This window comes from Mastigoproctus giganteus, chromosome 6, assembly GCF_048544385.1.
Source record: "Mastigoproctus giganteus isolate SK-2022 chromosome 6, ASM4854438v1, whole genome shotgun sequence".
In the NCBI taxonomy this organism is placed as follows: Eukaryota; Metazoa; Arthropoda; class Arachnida; order Uropygi; family Thelyphonidae; genus Mastigoproctus; species Mastigoproctus giganteus.
Window position 1 is genome coordinate 188,344,828 of NC_143580.1, and position 22,112 is coordinate 188,366,939.

The following is a 22,112-nucleotide window of genomic DNA, read 5'->3' on the forward strand; positions in this document are numbered from 1 at the left end:
ATAATAATAAATAAATAAATAAAAAAATAACCACTTCCATTTCACCCCTCTGTTCGTTCAAAATACCTGTCCAGCTGAGCCCTAAACTTATTTAGGCTATCAACTTCCGCGACTAGGGATGGAAGTCTGTTCCACAAACCAGCCACCCACTGGCTAAAGGCAAATTTCCGCACATCTATCCTACATCTGTCTTTCCTCAATTTGAATTTATGCCCTCTCAGGTGATTATTCTGAGCAAGATGAAGAATCCCATTGGCATTGAGCATGCTCAAACCATTCAAAGCCTTATACACCTCCATCAGATCACCTCGCCGGTGCCTAGTCTCCAGACTCTGTAATTTGCAAAACGTAAGCCTTTCTTCGTAAGAGCACCCCTTTGTTCCATTCACTAATCTTGTTGTCCTTCTCTGTACGTGCTCCAACAGCTCTACGTCCTTCCTGAAATGAGGCCTCCAGGCCTGTATACAGTACTCTAGGTGTGGCCTGCCCATTGCCTTATACAAGGGAATAATCACCTCCTTATTCCTGCTAGAAAAATTCCTATATATCATTGACAATACACCATGAGCTACTCTTGCAGCCCGTCTGCACTGCTCAGAGAACTTCATATCTGCCTGCACAACCACCCCCAGGTCCTTTTCATTCTCTACCACTGCTAGTCTAGTACCACAGAGTTGATACGTTGCTCTGGGGTTGCTGTTTCCTATATGTAGTACTTTACATTTGTCAATGTTAAACTTCATTTGCCACCTCTCAGCCCATCTGCTCAACCTTTCCAGATCCTGTTGCAGCAGCACAGTGTCAGTAGTGTCCTTGACAACCCTGCCAACCTTCGTATCATCTGCAAACTTGGACATTAAGCTTGATATACCATCATCAATATCATTTATAAATACAGAAAACAATAATGGACCCAATACTGAACCCTGAGGGACTCCACTAATAACATTACTCCACGATGAGCAGTGTCTACTGATTACCACTCTGTCTTCTCCCCCTCAACCACCCGTTTTTATCCCTAGCAGCAATTTGCCTTGAATGCCACAGTGCTCCAATTTGTGCAGCAGTCTTCCATGTGCAACAGTATCAAAAGCCTTTCTAAGATCCAAATATATAATATCAAAGTAATTCCCTGCATCCTGTTCTTTTGTGACTGCATCATAATATCCAATCAAATTGGTCAGGCAAGACTTCCCCTTAACAAAACCATGCTGTGTCTGAGCTATAACTGAAGTCTTGTCCAGATGATCCTGCAGTGCTTCTTTAACCAGTGCCTCCATTAATTTTCCTGGAACAGAAGTTAAACTCACAGGTCTATAATTACTTGTGACAGCCTTTGATCCTCCTTTGTGAATTGGTGTCACATTTGCACATCTCCAGTCCCTGGGTACCTCCCCTGAGTCCAAGGAAGCTCTCATAATTATGGCTAAGGGTTTGCTTACTTCCTTTGCTGCCTTCTTTAATATAACTGGATAGATCCCATCCATCCCAGGTGCCTTTCTTGTGTTTATCTTCGACAATTTCTCCTCCACTTTACTCTCAGTTATTACAAGATTCTCTGGCTTACTGCCAGAGTTGAATACACTTCTGGCATTCCCCTTGCTGAATAACTCCTCATGTGTGAATTTCGATGCAAAATATTCATTTAGTTTGTTAGCTACCTGAGCAGGATCATCAACAGTTGACCCATCGATATCAAGTGGACCAATCTGATTCATCCCCTTCCTTCTAGAGTTTAAATAACTAAAGAACTCTTTGCTGTTTTCCTTTGCATCCCTTGCCAAAAATTTCTCATAATCTGCCTTTGCCTACCTAACCTCCTTTGTAACTTGGTTACAGATCAACTTGTATCTATCATAGGCTTCTGTGTCACGTGTTAATTTGTATGTATCCCATGCATTTTTGTTCATTATCTCATTAGTTCATCTGACATCCATTTAGGCCTAAACTTTGAACAATATTTCTTAGTTGGTATGTAAAGCCTAGTAGCATTCCAAGTTCTTTGAATGCTTCCCATTTTGAATTTGCTGTTGGTAACATCATCAGTTGGTCCCACTGTATAGAATTTAAATACTGTCTCAGTCCATTGTAGTCGCCTTTACGAAAGCAATAACCCTTCCCTTTACCCCTAATGGTAGTTACCTCTTTGAGTAAATTCCACTTCAGCACACTCTGACCACTGCCACCTAGTGGTTCATTTATCTGCAGATTCTTAATGCATGAAGAATCACTACTGATAATCAAATCAAGAGTATTACTCCCTCTAGTTGCCTCCCGAACATGCTGATGTAGAAAACAATCATCCAGTAAATCCACAAAAGCCTTGCTTGTGTGTGAGTGACCAGCCCCAAAATTCCAGTCAATATCTGGGAAATTAAAATCCCCCATTATAAGATGCTCTGATTTACTGGCCCATTCTATTTCCCTGTACAGTTTCTTATTATACTCATCAGAGTCAGAGTCATTAGGCCTATAGCACACTCCTACTGTCAATTTTGATCTCCCAATGCTTATGTCACACCAAACTGACTTGGCACTGCACTGTCCAGCGATGTCGACTGGCTTCACTTCCTTGGATTTTATGTATTTCTTAACTAATAGCATAACCCCTCCTCCCTTCCTATCCTGTCTATCCTTTCTGTAGACATTGTACTCCCCAAATTGTAGTTCTGCATTCCTTATATCTGTGTGACACCATGTCTCTGAAATCCCAACAATATCTGCCTTTGATGTTTTTGAGCACTACCTCAAATTCATCACATTTATTTACTAAACTCCTAGCATTGGTGTACAGGAAAGTATACATGCACCTGTTCTTTTTCTTAGCTACCCTAACACAACCCATGTGTTTACTTGTACTCCAATGATTCCCAGCAGCCTCTCAAATATCCTGTATCTTATTTTCCAGGCTGCTGCTCATTCCAATAGAAGCCGTGCAAGAATCAGTTTCACCTCTGCCTGCTAGTTGGCTACTGTTAATCTATTAGTCCTTGTATCCCCCCAATCTAGCAGTTTTCCATCCCGCCTAACACTGCCTCGATAGCATCAGCAAACATTCTTGCACCATTTCTATTTAAGTGTATCCCATCCCTGTAGAAGCAGTCTCTCCTGTTAACAAATACAGACCAGGCTGAAAAAAATTCTACCCTTTGAGCCTTGCACAATCTCTCCAGGGCCGAATTGATCGACAGGGCTCTCATCATATACTCCCTCCTATCGTGTCTGGGCAGAATTGCAGACACTTTCAAATTCAACCCTAATTCACGGTTTTTTTCAACATGACCTGTACTTGTTAAGTAATTCCGCCGGTCTCCTACTCTTAATATCATTAGTGCCAACGTGTACAACTATATCACCTTTTGCGCCCTTAAAAGATGATATCCGCTCTACAACGTCATCAACCTTTGCCCCTGGCAGACATTCCCTGGTCCTGTTCCACCTATGCTTTTTACAAAGCATGTTTCACGTTTCCCTGACAATAGTCACCAACAACTACTAGTTCCTTTGGGAACTAGTCTTTTGGATGTCTTCAAATTCACTCTCATGGTATATAATTGTGATATCATCTATGTACGCTCAGTGGGTTATTTTTGGGTTAGGCTCTGGTAGCAATGTTCGTTGGGATTGTAGACTGGTGGCAATTTTATTGAGGAAAGGTTCAATGGCAATTATGTAGAGTTGTCCAGAGTGTTAAAAATGGTAAAGTGCAGTCATTATCAACCCACTGCAGGATGAAAGCCTCCTCAACAATTCATGCTGAAGGAAATGGACCATAATCTGCCATGCTGGTCCAGTGTGGGTTGGCACATCGACCGTATTCAACAGTCAGTCAGGGGTTTGAACCCCAGTATACTCAGAGCGTGTGCTACTGCACTCCCACCCGGCTACAGTTGTACCTTCCAGAGTGTTATTCAGTTTTAATCAGCATTTGGCATCCTTGTATAGCAGATGGATTGTTCTGATTATGTAGTAAAAAAAAAAAAAAAAAAAAAGGTTAAGTGCAGCCATTATCAACCCACTGCAGGATGGAAGCCTTCTCAACAATTCATGCTGAGAGAAATGGACCATAATCTGCCATATTTGCCCAGTGCAGGTTGACAGATCGACCATATTCAGCAGTCAGGGGCTTTAACCCTGGTCTACTCAAAGAGCGTGTGCTACTGCACTCCCGCTCCTGACCACTCGGCTACGGAGGCATCCAAATGCTTTCAGAGTTTCAACTCTGTCGGATGCCTTTTCTTGGTCAAGGCTAATTAGTTCTAGGAATTCCCATTGGCTGTTTGCAGTGCAGAGGAGGTCACGGATCAGATGAAGGTTGTAGTGTATTGATCTTCCAGGTACTGAGTATGTTTGTTGGTGATCGATGATATCAGGAAGAGTGGATTTCAGTCAGTTGGTGATGGCTTTGGAAATAATTTTGCAATCTATATTCATTAAGCATATCGGGCACCAGTTTTGGATGTTTTTATGATCTCCTTTCTTGGGGATCAGTTGCGCTACAGAGGTAGTGACCGAATATGGTAGACCGTGGGATTGTACATTTTTAAGAATTTATAAGAGTAGCACTCCGAACTGATCCCAAAAGTTTTGGAAAAATTCAGAAGTCAGTCCATCCAGACCTAGAGATTTGTTTTTGGGAAGGGCTTTGCACACTGCTTTTAGTTCTTGTAGGATGATTGGTTTCTCTGTACTGTGTTGGACCATAGGGGAGAATTTTTTTTAAGTCTTGAAAGAATTTCCTCGGTTGCCTTTGTAGAGGTTTCTTGGGAACTATATTTCTTGATAAAATCTAGTTACTATGGAAGATTTCCTCCAAGTCTTCAGCAATGTTTTCATCATGCAGCTGAATGTCAGTAATGGTGGTTGCTTTATGATGTCTGCATTCTAGTGAGAAAAAGTATTTGTTCAGAGCATCAGAAAGGGTTATGTGGGTGTGTCTTGATCTCAGTAGGGCACCTTTAACAGAGTGTTCTAAGTGAGTTTGAATGGCCTCTAGTGTTGACTAATGGGCCTGGCCATCAGGTGGAACATGCTTCAGTCTTTGCTCAAGTTGATAGAGGCTAATATGCCTTTCTTGACTCTTCTGATGGTTGTAGATTTGCAAGAATGATCTCAGTTGACTTTTAGATCTAGGCCACCATGTGTTCATGGGCTCCAATCTACCTTTGCATTGGGCACACTTGGATATCAGATCTTGTAGCTTAGAGATATATTCTATGTCTTCAAGAAGACTATTGTTGAATGTCCAATTAGTACTTCCATTTTTCAAGTGATTGGGTTAGAAGTAGAGTTGCAATTTGTCAAAGGAGTGGTCTGAGATATAAGATGGGATGTGTGTGATGCTTCTGACTAGGGTGATGGGGTGTTTTGGGATGTAGTATCTGTCCAGTCGGGCTTGGTAGGGAAGTCTTCCAGATGCTGTATTTGCTGATCTCCAGGTGTTGGACTTTTCTTCTGGGTGCTGGTGTTTAAATGTGTCATCCAGTTCATTGTTCTCTACCAAAGTCTGCCTGTTGTTGATTAGCATTTTGAAGTGCTCAGTGCATTGTGCTCTGTCCATTTCTGGGTCAAGGATGCAGTTGAAATCACCAGCAAGAAGAGATGACTCAGTATGAAATTGGTTATTTGAATGGCAAGTGTGTCCTGCTGTGGCATGTAGGTGTTAAAAGTATGCAGAGTTTCCTTTTGGGGTGTATCTAGGAGTGTGTAAATTGCATAGCCAGCAACCTCTGCTATCACAACGAGCTTACAGGCAGACTTACGATGAAGGCCAATACTCACTCCTGCTCCATGATGTTGTTTTGTTGGCGAATGATAGAATACATATGGCCAATCTGCCCATTTCAAAGATAGCCTTGTGTCTGCTTTAATATTTGTTTCTTGTAGGAAGAGTAGGTTGGCATGATGTTGTTGGATCTGGTCATGGCCAGCTTATTGTGCAATGCAGAAGTGTATCCTCTTGCATTAAGTGACAGCATGCTAACAAAAGCATCATCATTATCTACAGGAATAAAGGTAAGGTTAAGGGAACAACAATACCTGATTAATGGTATTCTTGTTCCAGCCTGTTAATCAAGTACTTGCATTAATCAAATAGATGCTTGGATCTATTCATGTCTGCCCTGTTTTTTTTTTTTTTCCTTTTAATTTAGAATGCAAATCCCTTAAGTTGTGAGATGAGCTCTGGTATGTTAATGGTGTACTTCAAAGCTGTCACCAGCTTCTGTGGGGAGCCGCATACTTCCTGTAAAAAGGAACATAGTTTTTCCACAATTAAAGAGCCTTTAGTGTAGTGAAATTCGCTTTCCTCATCCTCTGAAGCATCTAAATCATGGGAATCACGGTTAGTCTCTTCTTCAGCCTCCAGAAATTTAACTTCTTCTTTTGAGTTGTGAGTTGTTTCTACTTGCTTATTTCCTTCCATACGTGATGGTGTGATGGGCTTATTTGAGATCTGACCATTTGACTTCTGCAGTGTTCTGTATTTATTTTCATTGATCATGTTGTTTTTGTTAGCGATTTGCTCTTTTCCTACCAGAATGTACGTTGTCTTCTTGTGTTTTTCTCGGAATCAACCCTCAAGGGTTGATTCCGAGAAAAACCTCATTTCAGTTAGTGAATCTTCTGAAAGGAGTCTGTCCTGGTCTACAGTGGTCTTCGAATTTTATTTTTCTGACATGTTTGGTGTGGGAAGCATTTCAGACTGTTTGTGATAGTTTCTTCTGTATCCCCATTGTCTCCAAAAGTCTGCTCTCTTTGTGGATCTGACCTAACCCTGGTTGGTGCCAAAATTTCAGTATTACTTTCAGAAGAGTTAGAGATGTGCAGGAAGTTTTTCCTGATATGGCCCTCTTCATCGCAGAAGAACATTGAGAGGAAATAGAGGTATAGAAGGTGTATGTGATTCCATTTAAGTCGGCATTGATAAGTTTTGGGTTGTTTTCTGCATAATTATTGATAAAGTGCATAAGTGCTTGCCTGTGGAAGCTTTTTATGTGTGAAACTTTTGGTTTCGTAGTTGCTGCAGAGTGTGATATCCATATTTGGATGAAATCCTCTGAGAAATTGGTGAGGAATCTCAGGTGGGACGTTTGATATCCTAACTTTTGTTGATGCTAAGGCAATTGGTGCCGCTTCCAGGTGATGATGACGACCGATGTCTGTCCCCTTTTGCACAACAGTTTACATCCATGAGAGATGGCTGAAATACACCTGCACAGTTCCTGCTACACTGGAGGCGTGAGTAATATTTTTTGGTGGTACTCTCTCTACAATTGCTGTTAGGTACTGCTCTAAAGGGGTATTTTCCTTAGTAGCAAAGATTACTATTCCATTTTCTTGGGAAGTAATAGCAGTTGCTTCATTTATTGGAGTGTTGTTCAACCTCATATATGCTATTGTATTTTTGTAGACGGCAAGTCTAATCCATTAGACAGCGTTAGCGTAAATATTAATGATTACTAACCTTTTGGGCCTTCAGTTGTTGCAGGGTGTGGCTTCCGATGTCATGTTCACTGCTGGCAATGTTTGTAGGCTCCATTGCTGTAGTTGTTTGTCCTTCACTGGCCATAGCTGGGGGCAGTTGTCGGGGTGGGTGGGGAGAGGTGGAATAAAGGCTTTAATGGAATGATCAGTCTTCCATGGCTGAAAATTGAAAAATAAAATCTAACCTAGTTAAAACTCTGCTAAATCTATACAAACAAAATTGTTACCACACAAAAGCTCTCCTGAAAAAGAATCAAGCAATATAAGTCTTGAACAGGATTCTCACGGACAAAAGGTGAAAGGGGGGAAAAAGCATGGCTTAAAAACATGTGTTCAGCACTAGATAGATTAGCAGATCCCCGACAAGGGATTTCAGAGTGGACAAATGCACAAGTATCACATTTGAAGTGAAAGTGGATTTATTTATTCTGACATGTTTTGTGGATATCACTTTTGTTAAAATGATCTGTTCTATTTCTGTAAGCCAGATAAACCGTGACAATAAAACATGGATATATCATATTTACTTTCAATTTTTATTTTTTAATTTCTGGAAAAAACTGAGGATGCAATCCAATTTCATTTTCAGCATATCCAAAATTACAAAAAAAACTCTTTCATCTTCAGTTTTATTTTCACACTATATCTCAATTTATCATTTTTCTCTTTTGTTACTGATGTAGGCAGTGCTCCATTATAAATCTCCTTTACTTCGAAATTTGTATACAGTAGTTTTATCCCCATTTCTTGTTGCTGGTGCTGCTGAAGAAAAACAGATTATACCTGTGCCTTTATTTGAGAACTTTGAAGAAAATCATGTAAGATATTTTTATCTTTCTGTTAATTTTAAAACTAATTGTTATTTATTATTGATTTGATATAAGAAGTAATTCACTTTTAAACTACTGCAAAACTTTAATTTTTCGTAACATTGGCTGAATACTACACTCCAGCTGCAATAGCATCCTTACTGCTCATGAAGTTGAATACACACGATGACATCCAATGACGTTCAATCTGAAATCCTGTTCTTAAATCAATAGGATTTTAGTTAATCAGAAACACTGTAGACATTTGAGTGGGCCATAATGTGTATATATGGGCTGTATTAACTGCCGGGAAGCTACAGGCTTTTGCTGCACTGGCCAAAAAAAAAAATAATAATTTTTTTTAAATATAAACAAATATTTTAATGCTGTTTTTCAGAGTGCATATTTATGACAATTAATTTGGGCTTTCTCATGTATTCATTCATACACCCATCACAGCACTGGTGCCTCCGTAGCCAGGTGGGAAGGAGCAGCAGTGCGTAGCACACGCTTCTGGATTAGACTGGGGTTCGAGCCAGTCACCACCAAATACGGAGGATGCGGAAAGGTCAGGGAATGACCACCGCATATCCCGGAGCAATATGGCCTTAGTTGCTAATGCTCCTAAAAACCAAACAAACAAACAACAAACAAACATCACAGCACTAAATATAGACTACACACTTTTTTTTTTTTTTTGCAGGTTAAGTATACCATAGGTCTGTCATACATGGGAATCTCATAGGGAGGGGACAATATCCCCCCCTTGAAAAGTCTCACCCTGCACACAATCATTCACTCATGCCTGTGTACCCTGTACTGTAATTATGGCAAGAAGCACCATACATACTGATAGGGTTCCAAGATCATGTTTGGTTTTTTTTTTTTTTGTTTGGTAGTTGTTGGCGCATCAGCTTCTGTGGCCATAGTGCACCTCCCAAGGTTTTTGCAGTACTTTGATCCAAGCCCGAGGCGGGATTCGAAACCGTGAGATTTGTGTTGCCAGGCAGGCACTTTACCCACCTGGCTAGTCCGGTCGGCTCATGTTTGGTAGCTCAGATTGTTGCATGGAGGGGGGGTGGAGAAGACTGTATCAAGGTCATGGCCTGATGCAGAGTTTCCTTATAAGTTTCAAAGATTGCCTGAAAACTCAGCCAGTGTTTTGAAGTATATCTCTTCAGTTATGAATAATGTTCATAGTTCCTAGGCAACAGACAGGCAATTTTGTTAATAAACCTGCTTCTGTGGTCATCATAGAGGGAGCAGTCATAGATGTGGATTTAGTTCTCATTTGCTTCACAGTTAAAATGGGGAGTCATCAACTAATCCAAGACCAAAAAATTTAGCCCTAAAAGAGCCATGTCTGGTCAAAAAGAATGTAGTATACATTTCTGGTGCGTACTAGGTCAGTTATTTTTCTGTGTAATCTGTGCTGTGTAAGTGCTCCCAAGGTTCCTCTATTGTTCTCTTATGCATCTGTTTCATGTTGTGACTGGTTGTGGTATGACTGCTGAAAAAGGCTTTTCTTGCCTGTTCCTGAGGATTTCAAGCTCAGGGAACAGCATGTTTATTTGGCTATTCTTCTTCATGAAGAGCTATGTAATTATTATGTCAGCTTATTGCAGTGATCTTCAGATGGTAGGTAATTATAAGCCACTTTGCAGGCTAAGCCTCAGAGATTCCAGAAAGGTTTTCTCAGTTGGCCTTTTGACATTATATCTGGCGATGTCAATGCATTGGCAGCACCAGTGTTACTCTTCCATGAGATTACACTTGTACAGGCGAAGTTTTTACGGCTCCAGTTAATAGAGAAGTTTTCTTAAATTTTTGCTTTTTTATTGACTTAAGTTGGCATATTAATTTATTTTCTAGAGTCGCTTTATATTCCTAGTAACAATACTTTAGTTTAATTTGAGCTTGGATAGAGATTTTGTAAGTTATTACTTAGTATCGGTAAGGGTATCTAATCCACATGTTGAACAAGTTTTGCAGCTCCCGCGAATGCTAAGTTTTTAATTATATTTAGCCATTTATTGACTTAATTGTTAGATTAAATTAATTTCTATAAGTATCTTATAGACCTAGTCATGCTCATGATTTATTTTGAATTTAGATAGTGCTATTTTGAAAGTAATTAATACCTTGTGTCTGTAGATTTATTGTTCGTAACTTGCCGCCATTGTTATATGATATATGTACCCCGAACTAGATAGCGTAAGGATTAACGGAAAACTAGATAGCGAGTATAGTAGTATAAATTAATCAGCAAAATTTACTAATCTTTTTAATTTCATTGTCAATTAAATTGTACTTTTTTAGCTAAATACATACAATGACCTAGTTTTTACAAACTTAACATTATAAATTAATACATATAACTTGACAGGAGATAAGAAAGTCATATATTGCTCAAAACAACAAAGGCAGATATTGTTGGGATATCAGAGAGGTGGTGTCATACAGATATAAGGGATGCAGAACTGCAATTTGGGGAGTACAACGTCTACAGAAAGGATAGACAGGATAGGAAGGGGGGAGGGGTTATGCTATTAGTTAAGAAACACATAAAAACCAAGGAAGTGAAGCCAGTCGACATCGCCGGACAGTGCAGTGTTGAGTCAGTTTGGTGTGACATAAGCATTGGGAGATCAAAATTGAGAGTAGGAGTGTGCTATAGGCCTAATGACTCTGATGAGTATAATAAGGAACTGTACAGGGAAATAGAGTGGGCCAGTAAATCAGAGAGTCTTATAATGGGAGATTTTAATTTCCCAGATATTGACTGGAATTTGGGGGCTGGTTACTCACACACTAGCAGGGCTTTTGTGGATTTATTGGATGATTGTTTTCTACATCAGCATGTTCGGGAGGCAACTAGAGGGAGAAATACTCTTGATTTGATTATCAGCAGTGATTCTTCATGCATTAAGAATCTGCAGATAAATGAACCACTAGGTGGCAGTGATCACAGTGTGCTGAAGTGGGATTTACTCAAAGAGGTAACTACCATTAGGGGTAAAGGGAAGAGTTATTGCTTCCGTAAAGGCGACTACGATGGACTGAGACAGTATTTAAATTCTATACAGTGGGACCAACTGATGATGTTACCAACAGCAAATTCAAAATGGGAAGCATTCAAAGAACTTATCTTGGAAGCTACTAGGCTTTACATACCAACTAAGAAATATTGTTCAAGGTTTAGGCCAAAATGGATGTCAGATGAACTAATGAGGTATATGGCAGAGAAGAAAAATGCATGGGATACTTACAAATTAACACATGACACAGAAGCCTATGATAGATACAAGTTGATATGCAACCAAGTTACAAAGGAGGTTAGGCAGGCGAAGGCAGATTACGAGAAATCCTTGGCAAGGGATGCAAAGAAAAACAGCAAAGAGGTCTTTACTTATGTAAACTCTAGAAGGAAGGGGATGAATCAGATTGGTCCACTTGATATTGATGGGTCAACTGTTGATGATCCTGCTCAGGTAGCTAACAAACTAAATGAATATTTTGCATCGACATTCACACATGAGGAGTTATTCAGCGAGGGGAATGCCAGAGGTGTATTCAACTCTAGCAGTAAGCTACAGAATCTTGTAATAACTGAGAGTAAAGTGGAGGAGAAACTGTTGAAGATAAACACAAGAAAGGCACCCGGGGTGGATGGGATCTATCCAGTTATATTAAAGGAGGCAGCAAAGGAAGTAAGCAAACCCTTAGCCATAATTATGAGAGCTTCCTTGGACTCAGGGGAGGTACCCATAGACTGGAAATGTGCAAATGTGACCCCAATTCACAAAGGAGGATCAAAGGCTGACACAAGTAATTATAGACCTGTGAGCTTAACTTCTGTTCCAGGAAAATTAATGGAGGTTAAATTAATTTAATTATAATTAATTAAATTAATAATTTAATTAATTTAATTATAAATTTCATAAGCATTTTTTAACGGCACACACAAATTGCAACTAACATTATTCGCATGGAGTAAAAAGTTTACGAAGCTTAAAAAAAAGGAACGAAGAGAAGAATCTGAAATTTTATTTATGTTTTTTATACGATTGAAGACTTAGGTAAAGGGCAAACACATTTCACCATAATAACATAAAAACCCACACAATTCCAGCTATCAGTATTTTTGCAAATGCAAGAAGATCTAGTTAACTACCCGTTTATAATTGCTTGCAGTAACAGAAAAGCCCAATAAACCAGAAAGTGCAAATTGTTTTTATTGTTTTATGGTCATGACCTCCAGAAATGTGCTTTAGAAAATATAATGAAGGCATTTAAAATTGCTTCTTATAACGGAACATATGATAACGACGAAAGTGTAGTGCATTTTAATGATTTGAATTGGTAACTAATACAATTTACAAACCACACTCATGACCTTTTATGTGGCCTTAAAAATGACATTTTGGAGAGAGAAATAGCTTAGTTATACAGCGAAAATTTCCATTTCCGATATCTTGAAATGAATTACCAAAAAACGTGTTATTGGGTTCACATTATGATATTAGCATTAGCATTAGTAGAGGCATTTGATGCAAGAAAGCAAGCTTATGCAGCATCAGCCAAAAAAAAAAAAAAAAAAAAAAACCCACTTCCACTTCACCCCTCTGTTCGTTCAAAATACCTGTCCAAAAGGTTTTCATGATACGATGGTGTCTCTGGATCTGATTAATATCGTAAAGCTTTGTACACCTGTATTGTATAACTATGCACGTGGTTTGAAATGTTTTATTTATGAATGTTTAACATTCATTTTTTGCAATTAATGTTCATATTTTCGATTTTGTTGCTACTTGGTGGAAAAAACTCATAAAGCGAGAACTGCCTGTACTTATCTTCCCTGTGCAATCCACCCAATTAATAGATGCCTTGTAGTGGCTTAAACTGTTTTCTGAAATTAAAATCAATGCCATTAAGTTTAAAATTAAGTTTTTAAAATCCATGCCTTTAGTTTTAACTATTGCAGCATTTTTTTCATCTTCTAACTAATCACTGCATAACCACTACCTGCCAGTGGTTCCTGTACTGTAAGCCCTGAGATGTCACCTAATACTATCCTAAGTGATTCAATTTTGAAGAAAGCACAGTGGCTATAACTGCTGTTCTTCCACACCATCTGAATTAGTCTCTACCTACATATGTGTTTTATATTGTGGAATCCTTTGCGTGATTTTAGAAATTTTCTAAAAACGTTCAAGGAGAGTGTACGGCTTTTTGATCTCACATGTTGCAATGCCATTAATATTACTCACCTGATACTGCACCCTTAATAGGTTGAAGTGAAGGTTTCTGAACATTTTGGCTCCAGATGGGACTGCTTTTATTGAGATGGGATATGCTTGGATAAAAGAGGTGCAAGGATATTTGCTGATATTTAGATTGTTTGAAAAACTACTCCTTTGGAGAGAAACAAAGATTATTGGTTTAATGACAGCTATAAGCAGAGATGGAACTGATTCTTGCATTGCTTCTTTTGGGACAAGCATTGGTTTGGGAAGTGTGGAGAGACGAATAAAAGTCCTTCTGGGGATCCACATGTTAATGGTAATTATGAAGTGTGGACCAAAATTTCCTGCACTAGGGTAATAAAATTAATTTAGATTTAACATTAGTTACATGTTGCTGTTGTTTCTTTCAAAGTACAGAGTTTATACATCAACACCAGTGCTTTTCCCGCTGTTTGAAGGACCTCTAAAACTCCTATTTCGTGATGTTGTCCAACACTTTCCGTGATTCAGCTTGAATCTCAGTGATGTCTTTGAATCTTTATCCTTTTAACTAGATTTTCATTTTGGGGAACAGGAAGAAGTTGCAGGAGGTTAAGTTGGGAGAAAAAGAGGATGGGATCATTGCCATTTTTTTCTTGGCTAAAAACTGCTGAACTAACAAAGCTGAGTGGACTGGTGCATTTTTGTGATGTACATGCCAATCTTGAGTGCACCATTGGTCTGGTGGAAGGAACTCCTAAACAAGTTCCTCGTTGTTGAAGAACACAGTCAGCATGCTCTTGGCATTTGATATGGACTCACCTTGTCCTTTTTTTTTTTTTTTTTTTTTGACTTGGAGATGATAGGCTTTTCCACTGGGAGGACTGCTACTTTGTTTCTGTGTCATAACCATTAACACACCTTTCACCTCCTGTTATGATCATTTTTTTAATTTAAAATGCATTGGTATGTACTGTTGTACAGTACATTCAACACATTCTTGGGGAATATACAGACTAATAGATTAACTAAAGCTGCAAGCAGAGGTGAAAGTGATTCTTGCACTGCTTCTATTGGAACATGCCTGGAAAGCAAGGTGTCTAGGATTTGAAGCCCCGCAGTGGGTCATCACAGAACAAGTAAATACACAGTCCACATTAGGGTAACCAAGAGTAAGAACAGGTGCATGTATACTTGTGCTCCGTTAGTAGCATTGCAGATGAATTTGAAGTACTGATTATGTCATCAAATACAGACATTGTAGGGATATTGGAGACATGGTATCACTCAGACATAAGCAATGCTGAATTTGAATATGAGTACAATGTATTCAGGAAGGCCATAGTCAGTGTTTGTCTCCAGGGTTCCCCCATATGCCACTGTGTAATCTGTACTTGGCAAAAGCCAATGCTGGCTGTGAAGTTGGAGTGTGGGTTTGTGAAAGGTGTGAAGTATTGTGTTGTAGGCCGGCGACTTAGCAGGCAGTGGGCGGCAAATACCTGGTTGGCCACTCTCTGCCTCCCATTCTTTGCCACGAGGAGGCACACACCCCAGCTTCTGCAGTCTAGGGAAGCTCTGTCTGAGCTTCCCAAAGAATTCTGGAGAAGCCCGGGTGAAATATTGAAATGAGCACAGAGGAAAGTGGGAGAAGAATGGGGAAGAGGGTGGGGGAAGGAAAGAGGATAGTAGGGGACAGAAGAATTAGGCATCCCCTTGGAAGTTGGTTGATATCCATTCACCCCACAGGGTTTAGCATATCCAGGCTGTGCACTTAGATAAATCCCACCCTGGGATACTGGGTCCACTATTATCCTACCCTTATAGGGGTTACAGAATCCCACTCTGAGAATGTTTTCAGAGCCAGCAGAAGAGTGTGTGTCCGTGTCATGGGTGGCTCCCAGGCTCTCATCTAACTCCACCTGTATTATACTGTATTTGAATAAAACCTACAGAAAAAGAAAAAAGAAATGGCCTGAAGATGTATATTATCTTACCGTGCTCAAGCACAAAATCTTGCACCCACTGGAGGAAGTGCTATACCTGTAGGTACCAGCAGTCCTGGCCTCAGGATAACCAACCTGAGCCCACATAAAAAAAAATAATAATAAAATAAATAAATAAATAAAAATAATTTTAAAATAATTAAAAATAAATAAATAAATAAAAATAATTAAAAATAAATAAATAAATAAAAATAATTAAAAATAAATAAATAAATAAAAATAATTAAAAATAAATAAATAATAATAAAAATAAAAAAATATATTAATAATAAAAAAATAAAAAATAAAAATCCTGCTTCAACCATCGGAGAAAACACTATACTGGTGGGTGCCAACAATCCCGCCCCCAGTATTTGGTAGCCAGCAAAAAAAAAAAAAAAAAAAGTGGATAAATCACCTTCTTAATTTACCTTAGGTTTAATGATATGTCATAAGGCTTATCCAATGTCTACGCTGCTGAAAAACAGTTACACAGAACTCTTGCAATAAATTAAATCTCATCTGATTAACATTCATTATTACTTTCTTTCATTCAAAATTGCTTTCATTACCAAAACTAATATCTTCAGTATGTAACAATAACTTTCCTCTTTGTTCAGAATACAAATTACACTCATAAAATATGATACCATGTCTCAGACGACCACAACTACACAAAGGAGAATTTACAGGGCTAAAATGGTCTAACTTAAAATTCAAGGATCAATGGCCAGTCAGAACATATGACATTTCCATTACTGGAAAAAAAAAAAAAAAAAATTTATTATCCTTATTATCAAAAGTAAAAGTGACCCTGGGGATAAACAATCTTGTCACCTCTGCAATGTCACTTATATCCCACTGCTGTTGCCATTTCATAACCAATTGATTTAAAATACCCTTCTTCGCTTTATTCAAATCAGTAGCATTATCAAAAGTAATATTCAGAAAAGAAACAATTGTACCTTTTTTTGTTATAGTAGCAAAGTGTCCTATATGCAATGTATAAATCCAATGGTAAGTGGCCTGCCAACACCTGCATTGTATTAGTTGAAACTGTCTTGCATACATTTAAAATAACTAAAAGCATAGACCTCTGGATGAGAAGTAATTTTTGTTTAAACTTAACATTTACACCTCTGTGATATCACACTGAGGCAGCATAGGTTACAATGGGTAAAAACACTGCTTTGTAATATAAATTAAGCACCCTTCTTTTCAGACCCCATTCAGATCTAGTTAACCTTATTATTGCCAAACTGAACTTTTTTAACTTTTTCATGTAAGTAATTTAAGTGGGGGAGAAAGGACAATTTATCATCTAGTCTTATACCTAAATACTTCACAACAGACACAAAGGGAATCTTAACTTCATTAATTTTAACCTTAGGTGGTTGTTCATAATTTAATCTCTCTTTGAGAACATCATAATGGTTTTAGAGGTAGAAATCACCAACTTATGCAAATGAGCCCATGCCTCCAAATATTTTTAAAACCCATGCCACTTTTGTCTCAACTACAAAACTAGATTTCCCCCATAACACATAAAGCCAAACCATCAGCATACGCTACTTTATGCAACTTGGGAATCTGTTGTTCAATCTAAAGATTAAGCACAAGGTTCCAAAATAGTGGACCCAATATCGACCCCTGTGGATAACCCCTCAAAATATTCCTTTCAAACTTTAAATGCCCTGATTTTAACGTAATTTTCCTACCGTTTGAATTGTTTGGTACAGTAACATTTCATCTCCTTAGCGCCATCAAAATACTGTCGTGCCATACCACATCAAAAGCTTCGGTGAAATAAATAAAAATAGCTAAAATGTACTTATCTGAAGCCTCTCTTACAAAGATATGAGATCATTGATAGCATCCTCAGCAGAATGACCTTTCTTAAATCTGTATTGATACAGTAAAGTTAACCTACTCACATACAACACCTGATTCAATCTTAAAAGAAGTAGTCTCTCAAAAAATTTGCCTAAGTTAGTCAGCAAAGAAACGGGCCTATATCACCTAGGATCATTTAACTGTTTGCCTGATTTCTGTAACAATTTTACTAACCCCACCTTCCATATCCCAGGAAACATTTGTTGAAACAAACATTTATTGTATAAATTAACCAAAATATCTGGATAAATCTCAACCATTTTAAGAATAGCAACGTTTTCCACTAAATCAGCCCCCTGGGTTTTAGAACAATTAACTTGTTTAGAGAAAAATTTTAAATCTTCTACAGTAAACAGATCAATGTCATCAGAACCAACATACAATGAATTTGACATTCTAATGGAGTATTGCTCCACTGTTTCCTCCCCACCTCCTTGATCATGCGGAAATAACTCAGAAGTAATTGCTCTAACTGTAGAAACCCAGTCAGAAGTTTCCACACAATTTACCAACACTGTGTTCATAATATCCTCAGAACTGAGTTTATTTTGACTTAGTTTATATATTAATTCCCAGGGATCTGTATTGCCCACATTAGTAACCAAATTCCTCCATGCATTCAATTTACACTCATAAATGGCCTTAAAGTAAACTTTCTTTTACTTTTATAAAGAACCTGATAATATATGCTTCGTGAGTCCCCCCCAGTGCCTATGCCTTTGGTACAATTTTCTACTTGCAAATACCTGTTTCCTTAAACTATTTAGATCTAATGTCCACGAATCAACAACCTGCCTCTTAAGATTCTGCTTTTTGGTTGCACAACACAAGGCTCTAAATAGTGCACTTTGAACATAGAATGCATATTCATTGGCATTTAAAGTATTTAAAGATAATATAATGTCATTTTAAAAATCTAAATGATCGACAAAACTTGACCATTTTATCTTTCTATAATTAAATGTAATTAATTCCATATTATCATTAAGTCCACTACTGGGTAAATCATCTAAACTAATACAAAACAACAGAGCTCTATGATCGCTATTTGTGTAGTTAGTTTGCACACACCAGTGACGGACTCTCCTTAAAAGCCCTTGAGTTACCAGGGTTAAATCAATATTTGATCTTCCATGCACATTGTTAAAGGTAAATGGCTGCCCCAGTCTATTAGCTACACTAAATTCTTTTGCAAAATAAAGTCCTCCAACAAAAGTCCCCTCTGCTCAATTATCCCACTAAACCACAAATTAGACTTTGCCAATAACACTATAAATTTTTTCCATATAATGTAGGGAATTAAATATATCTGTATTAGGAGGACAGTAAAGAGAAACCAAATTGAAAGATAATCTAGATGAACTTAAAACTAACACAAATTGAATTCTGATAACATAAACCAGACAGTACAGTAACCTGAATGGTCTTATTAAAGATAACAATTGCAGTCTTAGGCTTCATATTCTTAACACTGATAACTATTATATGAATTTAAATTGTGATTACTAGAATTATTCATTATTAGTGCGCATACTTGCTATTTCTAATGCTTTTTTGTACTCCAGACAATCCGAACTTCTTACTGAATGATCATGACCTCTAAGTTTACAATTCACACAACTAAGATCTTTGTTCTTGTTTGGGCAGTCTACAAATAAATGACCACCCTGTGCACAGTGACTGCATGATATAGTCTTATGTGTGCAGTACTGTGCTGAGTGGCCATACCCAAGATATTTAAAACATTCAGAAACAACTGTAAAATGTCTAAACTTATGGGAGCTATAACCAATATACAGCCTGTCAGTACTCATCAAATCATTCAATATTTTTGGGGCTACCTCAAAAACCCAATTATTATATTTTTGCTTTGAGGTTGTGCTAAATTACAGTGTCTGGAGACTAGGCATCTTCAAGATGATCTGATTGAGGTGTATAAATTTAAGGCTGAGCTGGACAGGTGTATTGGAAATGAACAGAGGGGTGAAATGGGAGCAGTGTTTTTTTTTTTTTTTCCTTTTAGCTGATGCTGCATAAGCTTATTTCTTGCGTCATATGCCTCTACTAATGCTAAATCTAAACACAACCCCTTCTTTAATTTCCCGCTCCTCACAACCAGTCTTGTAGGTTTTTCATATGCAAGTCTAATAATCATCATCATCATCAGCCATTTTCAATCCACTGCAGGATGAAGGCCTCTCCAGCAACTTTCCAGTTCCTTCTGTTTTGAGCACTGGCCATCCATTTACTACCCAAAAACTCATGAATTTCATCTATCCATCTCCGCCTTTGTCTTCCAGGTTTTCTTCTAGCTCCTCTTGGGTACCATTCTGTTATTTTCTTAGTCCATCTGTCATCATGTCTTCGAGCTATGTGTCCTGCCCAAGACCTTTTAGTTCTTTAGTTTTGATAAGAATGGCCTTTACTTGGGTTTGCTGCTTAATCCATGTGTTTCTCTTATCTAACAGTCTGTGTCCCAATATAATTCGTTCCATTCTTTGCTGTGTAGTTCTCAGCTTCTCTTCCATTCTTTGCTGTGTAGTTCTCAGCTTCTCTTCCATTCTTTTAGTGAGTGCTCAAGTTTCACTTCCATAAGTCATGGTAGGGAGTATACATTGATTCATTACTTTACGTTTCAGACAAACTGGGATATTGCTCTTCAGTATGTGACTATATTTCCTGAATGCTGTCCATCCAAAATTTATTCTTCTCTTGACTTCCAGCCATTTATCATTATTACAGCTAATAACTTGTCCCAGATAAGTATATGACTCCACCTTTTCAATTGCTGCTCCTTCAATCATTATTTCCCTTTCCGTGGCATACTTGTTCATCGTTACTTTTGTTTTAGCCATATTCATCTTTAGTCCAAAATCCTTACTAACTGTGCATAACCTGATTAAGATTTTCCTCTAATTCTTTGGGATCGTGGCTTATGACCACAATGTCATCTGCAAATCGTAAATGGTTTAGGTACTCTCCGTTCACATTGACTCCTTTCTGCGACCAGTCTAATCTTCTGAAAGCTTCCTCAAGGGCAGCAGTAAACAGCTTCGGAGATATTGTGTCTCCTTGTCGAACTCCTTTCTCAATTTTAAATTTGCTACTGTCTTTGTCTAGTCTAATAAAGGAAGTAGCACTCTGATATATTTTCTTCAAAATCATAATATATGGGGTATCTATGCCTTGCCTTTCCAGTGCCCAAAACATTGCCTTATGCTGTATGGAGTCAAATGCCTTTTCATAATCCACAAATGCCAGGCATAATGGTGTTTTATATTCATTTGCTTTCTTCATTAGCTGTGATATTACGTGAAGGTGATCCATAGTTGAGAATCCTGTCCTAAAGCCAGCTTGCTCTTTCGGTTGATTCTCATCAAGTATTCTTTCTAATCTGTTAGTAATGACCCTTGTGAACAACTTGTAGATGTGGGATAACCAGCTAATTGGTCTATAATTTCCAATTTCTGATTTATCTCCTTCCTTATGCAACAAAACTATGATTGCATTATTCCACTGCTTAGGCGTCACACCTTTTCTAATGCACTTTGTGAAGAGCCTTGCCAGTTTTTGTGTTATGTCTCTTCCTCCCAATTTTAACAACTCTACAGTAACTTCATCTTCCCCCGGGGCTTTCCGGTTCTTCATTTTCTTCAATGCATGTTCTACCTCATCAGGAAGAATATTGGGTATGTTGTATGTTTTGCTACTTTGCAATCCATCTTCCCCACTGCTGGTATCATTCCCTCGCTCCTTGTATAATTCTCTATAGTAGTCTTCTGCTATTTGAATTATGCCTTCTCTGCTGTTTATAAGTACACCATCGCTATTCTTCAGTTTCAGTATCATTTGTCTTTCTGTATTACTGCTCATGGCTGCTGATTTAAATCCTTTGTTTTCCCTTAATGCTTTTTCTACTTTTCTTGTGTTAAATCTTCTTATGTCCTCTCTGAGTCTCTTTCTAATGGCTTTGCATAACTCAGTATACTCAATTTTCTCCCTGTCAGTGTTTTTCTTGCTCTTCATTTGTCGTCTTTGGTTCATCATGACAAGTGTTTCTTGACTAATTTTTTCTTCTTTGGATTTCTGTTTCCCTATAGGTTTCTTGGGCTTTATCACTTTCAGAAAGTTGTAATATTCCTCGTCGATATCTTGGTCCTGAGCAGTCTGCAGAAACTCAAACTTGTTCTTAAGTTCCAGTACATACTGCTTTTTCTCCTCCTCTGTTATCTCAAAGACCTTTGTATTATTTACTCGAGTCAGTTTTTTCCTTTCCTTTCCTACATCTATATCAAGTGTACATCTTACCATTCTGTGATCACTTCCAACATTTACCTTATTCAGGACGGTAACATCATTCACAATATATCTTCTGTTAGTGAGGATGAAGTCGATTTCATTAGTTGTTAATCCATTTGGACTCTTCCATGTCCACTTTCTGTTCACCCTTTTCTTGAAAAAAGTGTTCATTACTGACAGTCCTTGAGATTCTGCAAATTCCACAAGTCTTTCACCTCTTTTATTTCTTTCACCAATTCCAAAATTTCCTATAGTTCCTCTTTCTGCACTGTTTTGCCTTTTTCTGACCTTAGCATTGAAGTCCCCCATAATAATAGTGTAGTGAGTTTTCTGCTCATCTAGACGACTCTCAATTTCGGTGTACACCGACTCTCAATTTCGGTGTACACCGACTCTCAATTTCGGTGTACATTTCTTCA

The 22,112-nt window shown here is 38.1% G+C and overlaps 1 protein-coding gene across 2 annotated transcripts in view; it reads left to right on the forward strand.

The window, feature by feature from the left end:
* Nucleotides 1-22,112, forward strand: part of Seipin (lipid droplet biogenesis associated protein seipin) — a 250,872-nt gene that overhangs the window by 129,084 nt on the left and 99,676 nt on the right. The window contains exon 5 of one of the 2 annotated variants that reach the window (XM_090375568.1): nucleotides 8,169-8,303. The exons of the other annotated variant lie outside the window; for it this stretch is intronic. Within the exon in view, the coding sequence (XP_090231694.1) occupies nucleotides 8,169-8,303 (135 nt within the window). The remainder of the gene's footprint in view (nucleotides 1-8,168; nucleotides 8,304-22,112) is intronic. 2 annotated transcript variants of the gene reach the window in all.